Raw genomic sequence first — 17,636 nt, 5'->3', positions numbered from 1 at the left:
GGAGCGCCCGGGGCAGGCGGCCCTCGGGACACTTCGTGCTGTGCGCGCTGTGGCCGACCTCGGGGTGCTCCCAGGGGACCCCAGCCCTCCGCGGGGCGGCTGAGCCCGGGAGGCCCCAGGCCCAAGACCTCGGGCTGCAAGGCCGCGTGAGCCCCTCCACGGGGGGCGGGCAGCCGGCAGGCCCCGCCCCAGCGCCGCCCCCCGACCCGCGTTGGCGCCCGCGCCGCCGCCCGCTCGCCCGACCAGTCTGGCCGCGCTAGGCTCGGATTTCAAAGCCGCGGTGCCTGGCGGCGAACGGGCCTGCGCCCGCCCGGCGGTTCCCACAGCCCCTCCCGCCGCGACCCTCCACCCCCCCCCCGCCCCGCCCCCCGCGTCCCCCTCGCCGCGCCCACGTGACGCCCGCGCCGCGGCGGCTCCGGTTACCGCCGCCTCAGTCCCCGCGCCGAGGCTGCGCCGCCAGCTGCCCGCGCCGCGCCCCCCGGCCGCCGCCAGCCCCGCGCGCCATGGCCTGCGCCGCCCCGCGGCGGCCCGCGACCCCCGAGCGCGGCGCTGCCGGCCGCTGAGCGCGCCCCGAGGCGGCAGGCCCGGCCGGGCCCGGAGCGAGCGCCCGCCGCGGCCCGGCTCTCCCGCCGGCTGCCCGCGCCCCGCCTGCGCCCCGCCGCCCGGCCTGAGCATGGAGACGGCGGAGAAGGAGTGCGGCGCCCTGGGCGGGCTCTTCCAGGCCATCGTCAACGACATGAAGGTAACGGGGCGCGCGGGCGCGGGGTCCCCTTGGGGGCGCGCGGCGGCGGCGGCCGCCGTGGCCCGCTGTGTCTGTGCGCCGCGGGGTCTGTGTGTCCTTGGCTGGCCTGCGTCTGCCGTGCGCCCGGGTCCCCGGCCGCCTGCCTGGGGGTGTGGGTGCTCGTGTGTCGGGGTGTCTGTGGTCCCCAGGGTCCATGCTCTGGGTCACCCAAAGCGCAGCGCCCCCAGGGGTTCGCCCGCGGAGCCTGCGCGCACCCGGGCTCCCTGCGCCCCAGACCTTCACACCATGAATTAGGTCTGGCTCCTGGGGTGCCTCTGCGGACCTTTAGCCGGTCTGGGTCTCTCCGGCCTCCGCCCCCTACCACCACCCTGGCCCCCCCATACCTCAAAGGCCGGCCTTGAAGCCCGGTCCATGCTGTCACCACCAAAGCGGGGAAAATAATAAAGCGGAGAGCCGTTAACTCCTTCCCCACCGGCCTTGGCCTCTGTGCCGACCCTGCAACTGTCACCCCCCGCCCGGACCCGGACCCCCAAAACAAGCTTTAGAACTCCAAGGTTCCCAGGCTGAGTGTCCCTGCGTACCAAGGCCTCTGTCCTTACCGTGGGAGGAGGAGCAGAGAAGGTTGGGATTGGCAGAGCAACCCCAAGGGAGGGCTTTCCGTACCCTACTTCCACCCGGGCCTCAGCCCCAGCCCCTCCCCATGATTGCCCAAGGTCAGGCTGGAGCAGGCACCGCTCCGGGCCCACCATTGGCTCACCAGGCGGGGAAACTGAGGCCGGGGAATGACTCAAGGTCATTTAGGAGACAGCTCGACACTGTCCCTGACCTCACCCCTCTTTGTCCATCTAGGAGGCCAGGGGCATCCTTCCCCAAAGAGGCGGGGTGGCAGGGCTGGCTCGGCCGACAGGCGGAGAGGAGGGCCAGCTCCAGTGGCGGGATGGGGTCAGGAGCTGTTCCCGCCCTTCTCCTTTGGGGTGGGGAAGGAGAAAGAACTGGGTTCCCACGGGAACTCTGAGAGCCCCCACCCTCCCAGCCTTTCACACTTCCAAGCACACCACACAGCTCCAGGTGACATCACAGGCCCAGGAGGAAACACCACTCACGGAGGTGCAGCCGGCCGGCTGTGCTCAGGCAGGCCCTCCGGAGGTGGGGGTGACAGGCATGCCAGGGGCTCCCGTGCTGCCAGAGACCTGCTCCCCACAAGAGGCCTGAAGCCCCCTGGCCTGGGACCATGGGCAGGCAGCATGGAGGTGCCCCCACCCCCATATGGGGTGCTTCCCCGAAGACCGTCTACCTCAGCCCTTCTGGCCCGGAAGAGTGCTGGCCTCTCTCTGCCTTCAGCAGCTCCTCCTGCCCTGTGGGCATCACAGCCCTGGCACCAGGATCTCCTTCTGGGGCCGGGCAGCCCGGACCACCCTCCCCCCCAGCCACTCCCAGGGCCGACACCCTCCTCCTGCCGGCAGCCTCTCTAAAACACTGCAGAGAGCAGCAGCTCTTGCTCCGAGAAGAGCGGTAGGACTGCCTCTCCCCTCTCCAGGGTATTTGCAAGGCACTTGGGGACAGGACAGAAGCAAACGGGCCCAGGTTATAGCTAGAGATTCAGGCAGGATTTTCTGACGTGGAGGCAAAGCGGGAGAGGTTTCACCTGGGGTGATGCCAAGCACAGATGTTCCCCTGCCTGTGACACATGCATATGTTCCGGCCAGGGACAGGGCAGGAGACTGGGCCACCTGGAGGCCCATCACCTGGCTTTAGGGGACAGCTTCTGGCTCTTCCACAGAGGGTGGCCATGTCAAGAGGATGACCTTGCCCCATGAGGCTTCTCCACTGGCCCCCCAACAGCCCGCCCTGGCCCTTCTGAAGGCCCACACCTTGGCTTGAGGGCCGGAGGGAAGGGCTCCCCGAGCAGTACCTGGAGCTGGAAGGGTGTGGAGGCGGGCACCCACTCAAGGGTGGGGAGGGGGCCCTCAGGCGCTTTCCCCGCTGGCTGTGCCTCATTGGACTCAGCTCAGATGCCCACTTGGTGCCAGGAAGCCCACTGAAGCCCAGAGAGGGGCGGGGACTTGCCTAAAATGGCAGGACTGGGCTCAGTACCTGGGCTCCGCTCCGTCCCCACCTGCCCGGGCAGCACCTTCAGCCGAGTGCATGGGGCCTCCTCCCAGCACTGGCCCATCCAGAAAGCGGGGTCGTAACTTTTGGTGAGTGTCACCCAGACCAGAGCCCTGGCTGGGCTCCTGGCAGGGAGGCAGGGATCCCATGCGCCTGTTAGCCAGCATTCCCTGAGCACTCACTAGGTGTTGGCGCATGCTAAGTGCTTTCCAGGCAGTGCCTCCTCGAGTCTCTCCAGCCATGTCAAACTCGTGGCTGGACAGACCACGAGTTTGACATGCTTGCTCTACACTTTGCTCTACACTGACCCCGGAAGGAGGTCTACTTCCCATCCTGATCTTACAGGTGAGGAGGCTGAGGCTCAGAGAGGGGTCCCTGGCCCAGGGTCACCTGGAAAACCCTCTCTCGGGGGTTGTAGCCTGGGTCGCTCACCTGCACAGCCAACGCTAGGACCACGTCCAGCACCCAGAGGGCCAGGTCCCCGGCAGCCTCCTCGTGGGTCTCATCCCTCCCACTTGGACACCTCTGGTGACAAGCGCGGCACCTTCCCCGTCCTGAGCAGCCGCCCACTGTGCGGGAGGCAGAGCGGGGTCCCTCCCATCCCTGCAGTCCCTGCCCTCTCCCCACCCTGATGCCCAGAGGTTCATCTCCCCGCAGCCTCTGCCTTGACCGCAGGGACCCGTCCGACAGGGATCGGATCCTGACTGCCTCTCGGCAGCCTCGGGCCAGTCTAACCTCTCATCTCTAGAATCGGGGCGGTCAGTATTCATTTCACAGGGCCGGTGGGAGGGTTCGATGCGATCCCACGGTGACAGGGCTCCGCGCATCGCAAGCACGCGATCACACTCACTAGTGAGAACATCCCAGCGTCTTAAAGCCTGCAGCCAGGCGTGGGCCCAGGGAAGCCTGAGGACACGCTCCTGGGGCACTGGCTGCTCCGGCCCTCAAATCCTCGTCTCGGGGGTCCTCCAGTGGGGGTGGAGTCCTCGGTCCAGCTGCTGAGGAGCAACTGTGCCTGGCCTCCCACGCCCCGTCTTGTCCCCTCTGCACGCGAGAGCGAGGCTGGGAAGGTCCGAGGTGGAGTGAGCCTGGCTGGGTCGAAGCTGTCGGGATGGGCCTCGGCCTTGTAGGGAGGACGGACTTCTCTCTGCCGGGTTTCACCTAGTCCCTTGCTCTCTCGGGCTGCCCAGGGGCCTGCAGAGGTTTCCTGGCGGCCAGGAGGGCTGCCTCTGGACCGCTGCACTCCCCCCCCACACACCCCCACCTCCTCGCATCGTCTTTCCTCCCTGGAGGTGTCATCTCAGCAAGGCTTCGTTCGGGGCTGGAGGGGTGGGGATGGTAGGGGGTGCCACCCTTCAGAAGACCCCTGGGGGTGCCAAGGGGAGGGTCAGCTCCTCGGCCTGCCAGGGAGGACCCTTTCCCCTGAGCTGTGCCCAGTGGTGACAGCCCACCCACAGCCTCCCCCTCCCCCTCCAGCTCCAGCCTGTGTGAACTTCTCAAATATTTGCTTTCCCTGGGCACTGGTTGGGCTGGGCTGGGAGGGGAGGGAGTTTCTGAGGCTCCCAGAGGCCGCCCTGTCTCCTGTCCACCCCTGCAGGCTGTCCTCGGTGAAGAGGCCATCCCTGGGAGCCGGGGCAGGGTCTCTGCCTTCCCTTTTTCCTGGGGATCAGCCACAGCGCCTCATCCCACACAGAAGGGAGGGTTGGAGACCCTTGGGGCTGGGGCTCTGCTGGGCCAGGACCCAGCGGCCATGGGAAGCACGTCAGCCGGAAGAGCCCCTTGATGAGACTGGACAGCTCGGTCGCCAGGAGCCTGGCCTCCCTACTGGGAACCCCCCCCCCCCAACTTGGAGCTTTGGGCCAGGCTGGGATAAAGGCCACACTGTGTCCCCAGGAGGGGAGGGAGGGGAGCCGGGGGTGGAGAAAGGTGGCTCTGTTGGCCGCACAAGGCCCCATTCAGCCCAGGGCCTGGCTGTCCCGGCCAGGCTGGCCGGGCCCTGCGGCTGTCACACCCTCCCCGGCCTGAGAGCCACTGCTGCTGGCCGGGATGGGTGCTGGCAGGGCTGGCAGCAGCTTCCAGGGCCCAGAGTAGCGCCCTCAGGGGCCCCAGTAGAGACCTGGAGCCCTGCCCCCCACACGGTGCCTCTGTCCGGTGCCATGGGGAGCAGCCAGGGCCACATCCGGGGCAACATGGTGCCCCTCAGGCGGCTCAGCCCCAGTCCCCCGCCAGGCCCGGGGGAGCCCCAGGGACACAGGACCTGCCGTCTACTGCTTTCACCTCCCTGGAGGGAGGATGTGCCTGTAGGCAGGAGGCCCAGCTTCCTGGTTGTCAGGGAGGAGGGGGGCACAGAGGCATCTGTTCCAGGGCCAGGACTCCCTCCTGCTCCGGGCTCTGTCCTGGGTCCTCCGTCCCAGCAGCCAGGACCCAGGGGCCTCCCTCTCCCGGGGCAGGGAGCCTGCAGCCCTGTGGCATCTCACTCCCTCCCCATCTGCCCGCAGAGCTCCTACCCCATCTGGGAGGACTTCAACTCCAAGGCCACCAAGCTGCACTCCCAGCTAAGGTGAGGCCACTGAGGGCACCCCGACTTGGGGGGGGGGGGCAGGGGAAGTGAGTACACCTCACAGCGCACCCTCCACTGTCCACCTCCCCAGGACCACTGTGCTGGCTGCTGTGGCCTTCCTGGACGCCTTCCAGAAAGTGGCTGATATGGCCACCAACACCCGAGGTGGGGAGGGGCGCGGCTGGAGGTCGGGGCGGGGGGGGGGGGGTTAGGCTCAGAGGCTGGACTGTGAGCCAGGGAGAGGACACCGGGCCCAGGGTCGGGATCTTGAGCTCTGCTCCCTCGCGGAAGGGCCTGGCTGTTGAGAAAGGGAGCCTCTCGTCACTAGAGGCTGCAAGCAGGAGTGGGAGACGGGGACAGGGGGGCCACAGGGGCCTCCGTTCTTGCTGGGGGGCGCCCCTTTGGCCCCTCAGCCACAGGCGTTCACCCTTCTGCTCAGTGAGTCTGAGGACGGACTTATCACCCCTCATTGCCCTCAGAGGGCACGGGGCAGGCGAGCCTTCCTGTTGGCTCTGCGTCTCCTTTACTTTCTGGTCTGAGGAGCGGGGACCTGGGTCCCCTGTTCCTTCAGGTGGTGAGAACCAAGGCACTGGGCTGGGGCTGGCGCACTCACACCTGCATCTGGGCACCCCTGGGGGTGGTTCCTGGTAGGGGGAGGGGACTTGGGCTGGCTCTTGGGCCGTCTTTGGTTCTGACCTCTCCCAGCCGAGTGAAGGGCCCCTGACCACAAGAGCACCTGCAGCTGCAGAAGGCTGGCGTGGCCGGCATGGGCAGGGCCGTGGTGGGGCTCGGTAGCTACTGGGGAATGATCATTCCGCCACGGGACCGGGAACAGGACCCGCAGGACTGTGGGATGGGCGGGACACGGCCTGGCCTTCGCGGGGCCAGCGCGCCCCCTCGTGGCCGAGGCCGGGAGTGCAGCGGTCCCGATGGCCCTTTCCCATGCCACGCGCTTGCCTCGCAGGGGCCACCCGGGACATCGGCTCGGCGCTCACGCGCATGTGCATGCGCCACCGCAGCATCGAGACCAAGCTGCGGCAGTTCACCAAGTGAGTGGGCGCCGCGGGCGGGCAGGGGTGTGGCAGGAGACACCCCTGCTGGCCCTGACCTGCACCCCGTGTCCGCAGCGCCCTGCTGGAGAGCCTCATCAACCCGCTGCAGGAGCGCATCGAGGACTGGAAGAAGTCGGTCAACCAGCTGGACAAGGACCACGCGAAAGGTGGGGCTGGGGCTGGGGCTGGGGCCTGGCCGGGTGCCCGCCCCCACCCTGCAGGGACCCAGCACAGCTCTCCTCTCATCACCTGCAGAGTACAAACGGGCCCGGCACGAGATCAAGAAGAAGTCGTCAGACACGCTGAAGCTGCAGAAGAAAGCGCGCAAAGGTAGAGCCAGAGCTGCCCATCCAGGCACAGCCCCCCGGGGCCCCACTCCCTGGACCCCACTGCCCTCTGGGGTGTCCCAGGGCATCATCCTGGCCAGAGGGACCCTACCCTGGACACAGGACCCTCCGACCTGTTGGGTGGGACAGAGGGAGCCTCCCTGCACCCAGACCAGGCCCCAACCTCCCCTCTCAGGAGGTGGCAGGAGGCTCCACCAGCCCAGGTGCCCCCGCCCCCGCGTGGCTCTGCCCATTGGCTGTCTTTCACACATGCTCTTTCTCTGTCTCTCCTCTTCCTTCCACATCTTCCTGTAGAGCTACTTGGTAAGTCAACTGTCCATCTCTCCAGCTGCTTCTCCCGTCCTTGTCGCATTTGTCTGTCTCCCCAGCTCAGGGCCATTGGAAAGAGCTTCTCCCGGCCGAGGAGGTCGGCCTAACGGCCTAACGAGGGAGGGGCCTGGGGCACAGTTCCCCGGGGGCCCTGTGGCCTCTGCTGGGTCAGTCTGCCAGGTCAAGAGGGGTTGGGCCGCCCTGGGTGGGGGGCACAGGCCTTGTCTGCCTTGCCCCCGCCCGCCCGCCCGCCACCCAGAGTTCTTACCTGTCACCCCCCCACTTCCTGTCTCATTGCTCCTCTACATCATCCTCTCGCCTCTCTCTGCTTCTCGGTGTCGCCATTGCTGTCCTGTGCGTTGCTCCCTGAGCTGAGTGGGGGCCCACATGGAGACACCCCTCTCCCCTGCTCTCCTGGCCAGGGCCTGGAGGACAGCTGAGCCCCATGCTCTACTTTGCTCTGTTTCCACCCCCACCCCCTCCAGTACCCCAGGAGGCGAGAGGGTGCCATCCTGCAGGCAGTGAGCGTCCTGGGGGGTGGAGGTCTCCTCGGGGCCCCCTGAGCACAGCTGTTCCAAGGGCGGCCCTGGCACTGCCCAGGTCTCTGCCCACCCCAGGGCCTGGGTGGCTTGGCAGCTTTGGTGTCTTTCCTGTGTATGTGTCTGTCTGTCTGTCTCCTTTGCCTGCTCTGGGGACCAGTCCCTCTACACGTCCCAGAGTCCTGACTGCCCTCCCCGGGTCCCTGGCCCCCACGGCAGTGCCCAGCCCCAGCCAGGGACACCACCACGGGGCCTGAGCCATGGACGCAGCGAGCGGGCCGGGTCCCCAGCACGGCCTCTCCTCCCCACCCTCCAGGGAAAGGCGACCTGCAGCCCCAGCTGGACAGCGCCCTGCAGGACGTCAACGACATGTACCTGCTGCTGGAGGAGACGGAGAAGCAGGCGGTGCGCCGGGCCCTGATCGAGGAGCGCGGCCGCTTCTGCACCTTCATCGCCTTCCTGCAGCCTGTGGTGGTGGGTCCCGGGGCGGCGGGCTGTAAGGCCTCCCACACCGGGCCTGGCTGGGGTCCCCTGGGTGCTGCCAACCCCACATCCAAGAATCAGGATCTGGGAACTACCGGGCATGCGCCCGTCTTTTCTTTTTTAATATATTTTTATTGATTTCACAGCGGAAGAGAGAGGGAGAGAGAGAGAGAAACAGTGATGAGAGAATCACTGATCAGCTGCTTCCTACACACCCCCTACTGGGGACCGAGCCCGCAACCCGGGCATGTGCCCGGACCGGGAATCGAACTGTGACCTCCTGGCCATGAGTTCTTTTTGGTGACTTGGTGTCAGCAGGCTGGGCCAGGCCCAGGGCTGACCCCTTGACCTTGGAGAAAGGCCAGTCTCGGTGGTCCCTCGCTGGTGTGTCCAGTGCTGAACACTCCTACCCAAAGGCCTGTCTCAGCTCCTCATCGCCGATGTGGTCTGGCAGACAGTCACGCCAGCCCCCGGCTGTGCAGGCCCGGCCTCCTGCAGCCCCGGCAGCACTGGCTGTGGGGGAGGGGGGAGAGGGGAGGGGCCAGGTGAGGCCGGTCCCCCAGGTGGGCAGGCACGGGCAGTGCCAGCGGCCCTGACTCACTGCGTCCTCAGAACGGCGAGCTGACCATGCTGGGAGAGATCACCCACCTGCAGGGCATCATCGACGACCTGGTGGTGCTGACGGCAGAGCCCCACAAGCTGCCCCCTGCCAGCGAGCAGGTATGGCCGGGCCTGGGCACGGGAAGGGTGGGCAGGGGGGTGGCCTGCCCTTGGTTGGGGACAGTAGAGGAGGAAGGGGGACAGCATTTAGGGGACACTGCTGAGGACAAAGGACCAGACATGACCTGACACCCACTGTGGGGCATCCAGGGGCACCTGCCCAGGTGAGGGGTGATGCACCCCAGGACCCAGTAGGGGCTCAGACTGCGTGCAGATGGACAGAAGCCCCGGGTTCATGGGGCTTGGCCCTGCCCCTGCCCGCCTCACCCCCCCTCCATGCTCCCACTGCACCAGGTCAGCCCCCGGGCAGCCCCGTGGCGTTGCCCTTCCTGGGCACTCGATGCCCAGCACTGCTGAGCACTTTCCAGGCCATCAGGGCATCACCCTCCAAGACGAGGGATCGGAGGCCCAGAGAGTCTACAGCTTGCCTGAGGGGCACAGCAGAGCCGGGATTCGAACCCCCTGGTGTCCTTCATGGGCACTCTCACCTGGCTCCCCTACCAGCGACAGCGCGTCCTCAGGGGCCCTGTTTCTCCCGTAGCCCAGCCCGGCCTGGCCGGGCTCAGAGCTGACCGTGTGTGTGTGTGTGTGTGTGTGTGTGTGTATACGTGTGCGTGTGTGTGTGCATGCATGTGCGTGTGTGTGTACGTGTGTGTGCGCGCGCGCGTGTGTGTGTGTGTGTGTCTGTGAACTGAGCCCGGCCCCTGGGCAGCGTCCCTGAGAGACAGCGGAATCTCCCAGGCATCCCCCCGCATCCCTCCCACCCCACGTGAGGAGCTTCTATTAGGAAAGGGCTAGGGGGGCTTCGGGGGGCTTCAAACTCCCAGGGTCTCCTGCTGGGGCCGGGTTCTCAATTGAGAAGAGAGGAGGGGGGCCCTGGGCCTACCAGCCCTCTGGGGGACCCCAGGAAATGATACGGCCATGACCTCCATCCCTGTCTCTGTCCAGGTGATCAAAGACCTGAAGGGCTCGGACTACAGCTGGTCCTACCAGACCCCCCCCTCGTCTCCCGGCAGCTCCAGCTCCCGCAAGTCCAGCATGTGCAGGTCAGTGGGGGGCAGGCACGGGGAGGCTCCCACCAAACCTGCAGCAAGAGTTGCTGCAGGGCCCACAGTTCCCAGTTCCTGTGTCACTGAGGGATTTGCAGGTGGAGAGGGAGAGTACACCCTCGGCACAGGGCTGGCGGGGTCAGCGGGAGGGTTTGTGCGGGAGCAGCTACATTTCTGGAGCAGCAACCCCGTGCCTGGGGCCGTGCTCCGTGCTCCATGCATTTTCCTTACTGAATCCTAACACACTGTGTTGGGTTGGGGTTGTCCCCATTTCCCAGAAGGGGAAACCGAGACCTAAGACCCAGAGTCTCAGCAGGTAACCATCAACTGCCAGGCCTGGCACAGGCTGGGGGAATCGCAAGAATCTCAGGTTGGGGAGAGGCGTGGTGGCTTCTGGGAGCGCGTGCGGAGGCCGCCGGCTGACAGACGCTCCGGCCGGCTGGCTCCCGAGAGCCGGTGCATGGGCAGCCGCCACGGCCCGAACCCCAGCCCGGCCTCACTTAATTGCCGGGCCCTAGGGCAGGACTTGGAGAAGATGTGTAAGGATCAAGGCTCCTTGGGTGGGAAGCAGTGAGCACAGAGCAAGTTTCTCATTCTGGGGGAGCCCCCTGTGCCAGGCACCCTTGCCCCAGCACCCCCTCGGGCCAGGTATACTGGACCCGGGTGGGGGCATCACAGGAGGGAGTGCTGATCGCAGGGACACCCCTGACCAGAGGCGGGGGGGGGTGCGTCGGGGTCACACTCGGGAAGCCCTCATCCCCCGGGGGTGCAGTGGGCGCAGAGGATGTGAGCGGCAGGGCTGGGCACCCTCGGGCGGAGGGGACGAGGCAGTGGTGGGTCCAGGACCCACACAGACCATCCCCACAAATCCAGTTAGGGTTTGACGGCAGTCAGACTGAGAGGACAGTGTGGAATGATCAGACCTGTGTCTGATTCTAGCGCGGCTGGCGCCTGGCGACTCAGTTTCCTTGTTAGCCTAAGGCAGCGGTTCTCAACCTGAGGGTCGAACAACCCTTTCACAGGGTCACCTAAGACCATCGGAAAACACACATATAATTACACACTGTTTTTGTGATTGATCACTATGCTTTCATTATGTTCAATTTGTAACAATGAAAATACATCCTGCATATCAGATATTTACATTACGATTCATAACAGTAGCAAAATGACAGTTATGAAGTAGCAACGAAATTAATGTTATGGTTGGGGGTCACCACAACACGAGGAACTGTATTAAAGGGTCGCGGCGTTAGGAAGGTGGAGAACCGCTGGCCTAAGGCCTACTGTTGTAATGGCAGCATAGGAGGCAGAGAGATCGCCGCCCCCGCCCGCGTGCCCTGATGGCGTATGTGCCCTGACCGGGGGTGTTTGGTGCTGTCCTCTGCCCAGGCCCACCCTGTCCCACAGTCCCAGAACCCAGCTCCCCTGGTACCTGGGTCTCAGGACCTTGTAGTCTAACATTGTCTTTTCCTTCCTTTGCCCCTCACCTGTCTCCCCACCCTCGTCTTTCACCTTCCCTCCCACACACACCCCCGTGTCTCCCTGTCTGGCTGCTGTCCCCCCGTTCACTCCCCCAGCGCCCCCAGCAGCAGTGGCAGTGCCAAGGGTGGCGGAGCCCCGTGGCCTGGGGGTGCCCAAACATACTCACCCAGTTCCACCTGTCGCTACCGCAGCCTGGCGCAGCCAGCCACCGCCACCGCCCGCCTCTCCAGCATCTCCTCCCACGACTCTGGCTTCGTCTCCCAGGATGCCGCCTACTCCAAGCCTCCCTCACCCATGCCTTCAGACATCACCAGCCAGGTGAGGGGGTGTCCGGGCCCCTGGGATGGGCACACTGGCCTCATGGCAGCCTCAGGCTATTTGCGTGCAGGGCCACCACACCGGGGACAGACTGAGTTCACTGCCTCGAGGCTCTAAGGGGATGGGGGGGGGGGGGTGTCTTGGAGCAGCCACATGGCCCCAGCAGTGTCAGCAGGAGGCTTGCGGCCCTGGGAGCTGGGTGTGCAGCGAGCCAGCTCCCTCTAAACCTGAGCCTGGCGTGGGCTCCGTTCCTGCCGCCTCCGTGAGACGGACTACGGGAGGTCAGGCCACATGCCCGGCTTCCACTTGGGCTCAGCACTCACCTCTGCTCTCCTGCCCAAGGCTGTCCCCCTGGCACTGACACCCTCCCTGTGTCGGCTCCTTCCTGTCATCACACAGACAAGCTCTAGTGTCATCCTAAAGGCCCTCCCTTGCCCCCCCCCCCAACCCCTCCTCCTGCCAGGTCTCCTTCACAGCAGAACTTCTCAAAAGAGTTGTCTACGCTGCCCATCTCTACCCCATTTCCCATTCACTCCCAACCCGAGAAAAACATCCATATTTTTAAAATACTTTATTGACTTGAGAGAGAAAAACAGATTTGTTGTCCCACTTACTCGTGCAGTCATTGATTGCGTCTTGTATGTGCCCTGACCGGGGATCGAACCCACAACCTTGGGCTCCTGGCACGATGCTCTGAGCTACCCGGCCAAGGCAGAAAGGAGCAGTGTTTTTACGGCTACTCTTCAGCGGAGGAAGGACGGTCCTTTCCATTCCATTTAAGTGTGGTCCGTTTTGTTTTGGGTTCTTTTCATGACTAAGTGCTGAGTTTTTCCACTGAGTTTTCCTCGTCTTTTTTTTTTTTTTTTTAATCCTCACTGAGCCTCTGCCCTGGGGAGCCCCAGCCCGTGTCCACCGTGCCTGTATTTTCCTCATTCCTTTTTGAGTTGGGGCCTCCCACGTGGACGCCTGCTCCCACATTCTACTGACAGCGCTCTAGTCTCCACGCTGCCCCTGCGCCCCCACCACCGGCCCAGCCAACCCCGCTTCCCAGGGGCTCTGCGGTGTCACCTGCTTGTCTCCTCCCTTCACCAGCGGCTCTCCTCGCCCTCCTCTGCTGGGTCTTCCTCTTCCAGCCGCTGGACTGGCGGCCTGGGGGCCCCGGCCTTTCCTCTAGCGCCCCTCATTCTCTCCCACGGCTGCTGCATTTGTGGCTCCAACCCCGAGGTCTCCCAAACCCCCGACTTGTAAACACAGTGGCCGCCGTGAGTGGCCGCCTCACAGGCAGCTCCGCTGAACAGGTGCCCGAGGGGACTCTGGACCCCGCCCGCCCCAGGCCGGCCCTTCTCAGAAAACCGACACCACCAGCCAGCTGCTCACACCAGACCCCTGCTGCCACCCCGTCTCTCTGCCCCTTGCCCACACACCCAGGCCGTCAGCTGCAGGCCCGTCACTCATTCTCAAAATGGGCCGGGTGCTGGGAGGTCAGAGCTGAGGTGTGCGCTCTGGTGCTGCGTCCGCTGCGGGTGCGTGTGGCCAGGCGGGTGCTGGTGGGACCCCCGCTGCATGCCGCCATGACCAGCTCTGTTCTCTCCTCTCCTCTGGCCTCCCCACCTGCCCGCCCGCCCGCCTCTGCATGGCAGAAGTCCTCCAGCTCCGCGTCCTCCGAGGCCTCGGAGACCTGCCAGTCCGTGAGCGAGTGCGGCTCCCCCACCTCGGTCAGTGCTCCCCACCTGCTCCCGGGCAGGGAGGGCCCTGGTCCACCCAGCGGTGGTGCACGCAGCCCCTCCCCGTACACTCACATCTTCCCTCCTGGGATCTGTTCGCCTGCGCCTGGCGGGACCGAGGGCTCACAGCGCCCGCCACACTTTGTCCGTGATTGGGAGCCTGAGGCCCCAGTTGGGCCGGAAACCCCGAACCTCCACTACAGCGAGGGTCCCCCTGACCCGCCTGCCCTGCCCTGCAGGACTGGGCCAAGGCCGGCCCCCACGAGCAGCCCTCCACCCTGCAGCGGAGGAAGGACCGCGTGGAGCTCCTGAGAGACACGGAGCCAGGCCCGGCCGGCGGGGGCAGCCTGGGCCCCGGCGGAGAGGAAGCGCCCCGACCCCGCATGTCCCCGGCCACCATTGCAGCCAAGGTAGGCGGCAGCTCCCTGGGCATCCCAGCCGGGCCCCACCTTCACTCCCGGGCCAGTGCCAGGCGGCCGGGCGCTGGGTCTCGGTGCCGGCCCTACCCCTGGTGGTCGCTCCCTGGAGTCCAGGCTGAGGGGGGCCGCTGGGGAGCGAGGCTCAGCCTGCAGTCTTACCTCCCAGCACGGTGAGGAGGTGTCCCCGGCGGCCAGCGACCTGGCCATGGTGCTGACGCGCGGCCTGAGCCTGGAGCATCAGAAGAGCAGCCGGGACTCGCTGCAGTACTCCAGCGGCTACAGCACGCAGACCACCACGCCCTCCTGCTCGGAGGACACCATCCCCTCCCAAGGTAGGCCCCGGGGCTGGGGCGGGCGCCCGGGCCGGCGGCCCCCTGGCCCTGGCCCACTGCCTCCCGTGCCCCCAGGCTCCGACTACGACTGCTACTCCGTGAACGGGGACGCCGACGGCGAGGGCCCGCCCGAGTTCGACAAGTCGTCCACCATCCCTCGCAACAGCAACATCGCCCAGAACTACCGCCGCCTGCTCCAGACCAAGCGCCCGGCCTCCACGGCCGGCCTGCCCACCGCCGGGCTGCCCGCCGCCTCGGGCGCACCCCCCGGCGTGGCCACCATCCGCCGCACGCCCTCCACGAAGCCCGCCGTGCGCCGCGCCCTGTCCAGCGCCGGCCCCATCCCCATCAGGCCGCCCATCGTCCCCGTGAAGACGCCCACGGTGCCCGACTCCCCCGGCTACGCGGGGCCCACACGGGCGGGCAGCGAGGAGTGCGTCTTCTACGGCGACGAGGCCGCCTCGCCCCTGGCGCCGGACCTGGCGAAGGCCTCCCCCAAGAGGCTGAGCCTGCCCAACACGGCCTGGGCCAGCCCGGCCCCCGAGCCCGCCGGCTACCCCGGGCCGGGGCCCGAGGACGAGGAGCAGCAGCAGCTGGCCGCCAACCGGCACAGCCTGGTGGAGAAGCTCGGCGAGCTGGTGGCGGGCGCCCACGCCCTGGGCGAGGGCCAGTTCCCCTTCCCCACCGCCCTGTCGGCCACCCCCACGGAGGAGACGCCCGCCCCGCCCCCGGCCGCCGCCGGCGACGCGCCCGCCGAGGACATGCTGGTGGCCATCCGGCGGGGGGTGCGGCTCCGCAGGACGGTCACCAACGACAGGTCGGCGCCCCGCATCTTGTGATGGCGCCCCCTCCGCCTTCTGGCCCAGCGCGAGGCCGCCGCCCAGCCAGGAGAGGGCAGAGCCAGGCCGCGTTTTTTCCTCTCCAGTCACAAGGCAAAGCCACTTCGTGGAAAGAGACACCTAGCTAGGACTCGGCATTTACACAGACGGCGACTTCTCAGCAGACATCGCTGCCCTGGAGCTGCAGGCCTGGACCTGGATGTGGAGCCTGTTTTATACTCTCCTTGCCTCCCCTGTCCCTCCACCTCCTCCCCCAGGCCCTGCCTCCCCATCTCCGTGAGCCCCGCGCGGCTCCCCCCGCCCGTGGCCTGGGCTGGGCTGGCAGTGCCACAGCCGAGCTGACCTGGCCAGCAGTGCCTCTGGCCTTTCAGAACTGAGCCCTGCCCCCCCCCCCTCCCCATCAGGGAGGCTGTAGGGGCCGGTGCCCAAGTAGCTAAGGTAACAGATGTGACTGAAAAGGTGAGCTGAGTGGCTGGTGGTCTCGGGGGCAAGTGAAGTTGGGGGGCCAGCCCGCCATGGGGGGGAGGGGCTAGGGCCCAAGTCTCCAGGAGGGAATGCAGGGAGCCCACCTGGAGGGGCTGGGGGCAGGGAAGGGGTCTGAGGCTCTGGGCGATGGGGCCAGCCCCATCCTCTCGATGGGGCACATCAGGACTAATGCGGGTGGCACTGTGCTCACAGCTGCGGGCACCTTTGGGAGTGACTTCGTGAGTATAATAAAGTGGAGCTGACTGGACAAGGACTGTGTGTGGGGACAGGGTGGACAATACAGGGTGTGTCCATGAGTGCCTGAGGGACAGGGGCCACAGTGGCCTGGGGGCCGTGGCAGGAGGAGGAGGACCGATCGGCTCCCCCAAAGCCAAGGGAGAGCTGTTCTCTCCAGCCTGGAGCCCAGTCAGGGGCGCCCGCTGGTCGGGGGTGGGGTCCTCTGGCCGGGCAGGGCTGGGGGACGTCCGGGAAGATTGGCTTTGACTCTCTGTTGCCAGAGGAGACGCCAGCCCAGGACGCATCCCTCACCCTCCATGCACCAAGCTGTGCCAACTCCAAGGCAAATGCAGGAGCCTCCAGCAGGAGGGCTCCCTGAGGCCCGCAGAGCTGGGCGCGGGTGCAGGCCCACACAGGGGCCTCCTGGGTAGGTCAGCGCTACCTGGTCTGGAGGGACAGGGCTGGTCAGAGTCTGCCAGCCGGAGGTCTTGGCGGTTCCTGTGCTGGGATCCAGGTGGGGCAGGGAACCAAGGGCACCTCCGAGTGGATGGAGCCCCGGCTCCGGGGACGATGGAGAAGGAACCTGTAAGTCGCTAGGTCAGCACAAGCTTGCTGAGTGTCTGGGCCAACCCCAGGGACCCGCCTCGGGCCCCTTAAGGGCCCGGGGTGAAGGGGGCCCGAGGACTGGAGGGCAGGCGGCCAGTCTGGGTGGCCCTGGGGCGGGCGACACCGCCCCCGCCCTCAGCTGCGTCCGGCTGGGCCTGGGAGTGGGATACAGGATGTGTGAGGGGAGCAGGGTGCGGAGCAGTGGGCGTGGCTGGGTCCTTGTGCCCCTAGAGCAGCGGTTCTCAACCCGTGGGTCGCGACCCCTTTGGCGGTCGAACGACCCTTTCACAGGGGTCGCCTAAGACCACCCTGCATATCAGATATTTCCATGACGGTTCATAACAGTAGCAACATGACAGTTATGGCTGGGGTTCACCACAACATGAGGAGCCGTGTTAAAGGGCCGCGGCCTGAGGAAGGTGAGAACCACTGCCCCCGAGGAAGAACTTGCCTCCTGGGGGGAGGGGGTGGCTTTGGAGGTTCAGGGAGGGTGAGCCCCGCCTTGCCCGTCCCCCTCCCTCCCGGCCAGCCCGGGGCTGTACATAACTCACCCCGACCGACCGACCGCCTGTCCGCTCAGTGACCGCCCGGGGCGGAGCCAGCTGCCCGCCGCACAGACTCGGTTGGGGGACTTCACGTTCGTTTTATTTCTCATTTTGTACAGAGACATTCTTTTCCAAGTCTTTTGACCGAAGTAACTTTTCTGGTGCTGTTGTTAACTTGTTCCTTCTTTTAATTTATTTCCCCCCCAGGCCTCCCTCCCGCCTCCCACTCGGCCTTCCTCCCCTCGCCTCATCCCATCTGAACCGTCTCCTTTCTTTCCTGTCGGTTTTGGTTTCGAATAAATTGTCCTCTCCACTCCTCGCCCTCCAGCCACCCTGCCCCCGATTTAATAGTCACGGCTACAAGTAACAATGCACTGTGAAGACCCCAGTATTAATAAAGTTGTACTGTAATTCACACCGGCCTGCCTGGCTTCCTGCCTTCCCACCCGCTCACCTGCCCACCGCACCCCTGCACCCGCCCCTTCCTACCTGGACCCCAGCCTGCGGGCGGGGCTCCGGGCAGCAGGGGCAGGAGTGGCCGGGGCTGTGCCTGTGCCGGGACCTACACCTTCGCAGGCTCCAGCTCCACCCCTGCCGGGGGCTGTCGTCCGGCAGCCAGAGGGAGGGAGGCCTAGGGCACTGCAGGGCCAGCCCCCTGGGGCAGGGCTGGAAGGAGCTCAGTCACTCAAATGCCCGCCTTTCTAGCCCCCCCCCCCCCCAGGCCGGCCCTCCAGCCCTTCCCAGCCACAGGCGGCA

General features: G+C 66.2%; 1 protein-coding gene across 3 annotated transcripts; it reads left to right on the top strand.

The window, feature by feature from the left end:
• Window positions 1–438: 438 nt before the first annotated feature.
• MTSS2 (MTSS I-BAR domain containing 2) lies at window positions 439–17,295 on the top strand. Of its 3 annotated transcripts, none has more exons than XM_059667498.1 (14): window positions 440–742; window positions 5,350–5,411; window positions 5,503–5,576; window positions 6,376–6,460; window positions 6,539–6,630; window positions 6,719–6,793; window positions 7,975–8,132; window positions 8,754–8,861; window positions 9,810–9,907; window positions 11,587–11,713; window positions 13,354–13,428; window positions 13,677–13,847; window positions 14,023–14,188; window positions 14,264–17,295. In XM_059667498.1, the coding sequence occupies exons 1-14, from the start codon at window positions 674–676 to the stop codon at window positions 15,025–15,027; spliced, it is 2,124 nt and encodes a 707-aa protein (XP_059523481.1). In that variant the 5' UTR covers window positions 440–673; the 3' UTR covers window positions 15,028–17,295. The 3 variants fall into 3 exon arrangements, with proteins under 3 accessions (XP_059523480.1, XP_059523481.1, XP_059523479.1); XM_059667496.1 differs by having other exon boundaries at window positions 11,491–11,713; XM_059667497.1 differs by lacking the exon at window positions 13,354–13,428 and having other exon boundaries at window positions 439–742; window positions 11,491–11,713.
• Window positions 17,296–17,636: the final 341 nt, after the last annotated feature.

This window comes from Myotis daubentonii, chromosome 15 (assembly GCF_963259705.1).
Source record: "Myotis daubentonii chromosome 15, mMyoDau2.1, whole genome shotgun sequence".
In the NCBI taxonomy this organism is placed as follows: Eukaryota; Metazoa; Chordata; class Mammalia; order Chiroptera; family Vespertilionidae; genus Myotis; species Myotis daubentonii.
This window is presented reverse-complemented; position numbering and strand designations above follow the sequence as displayed.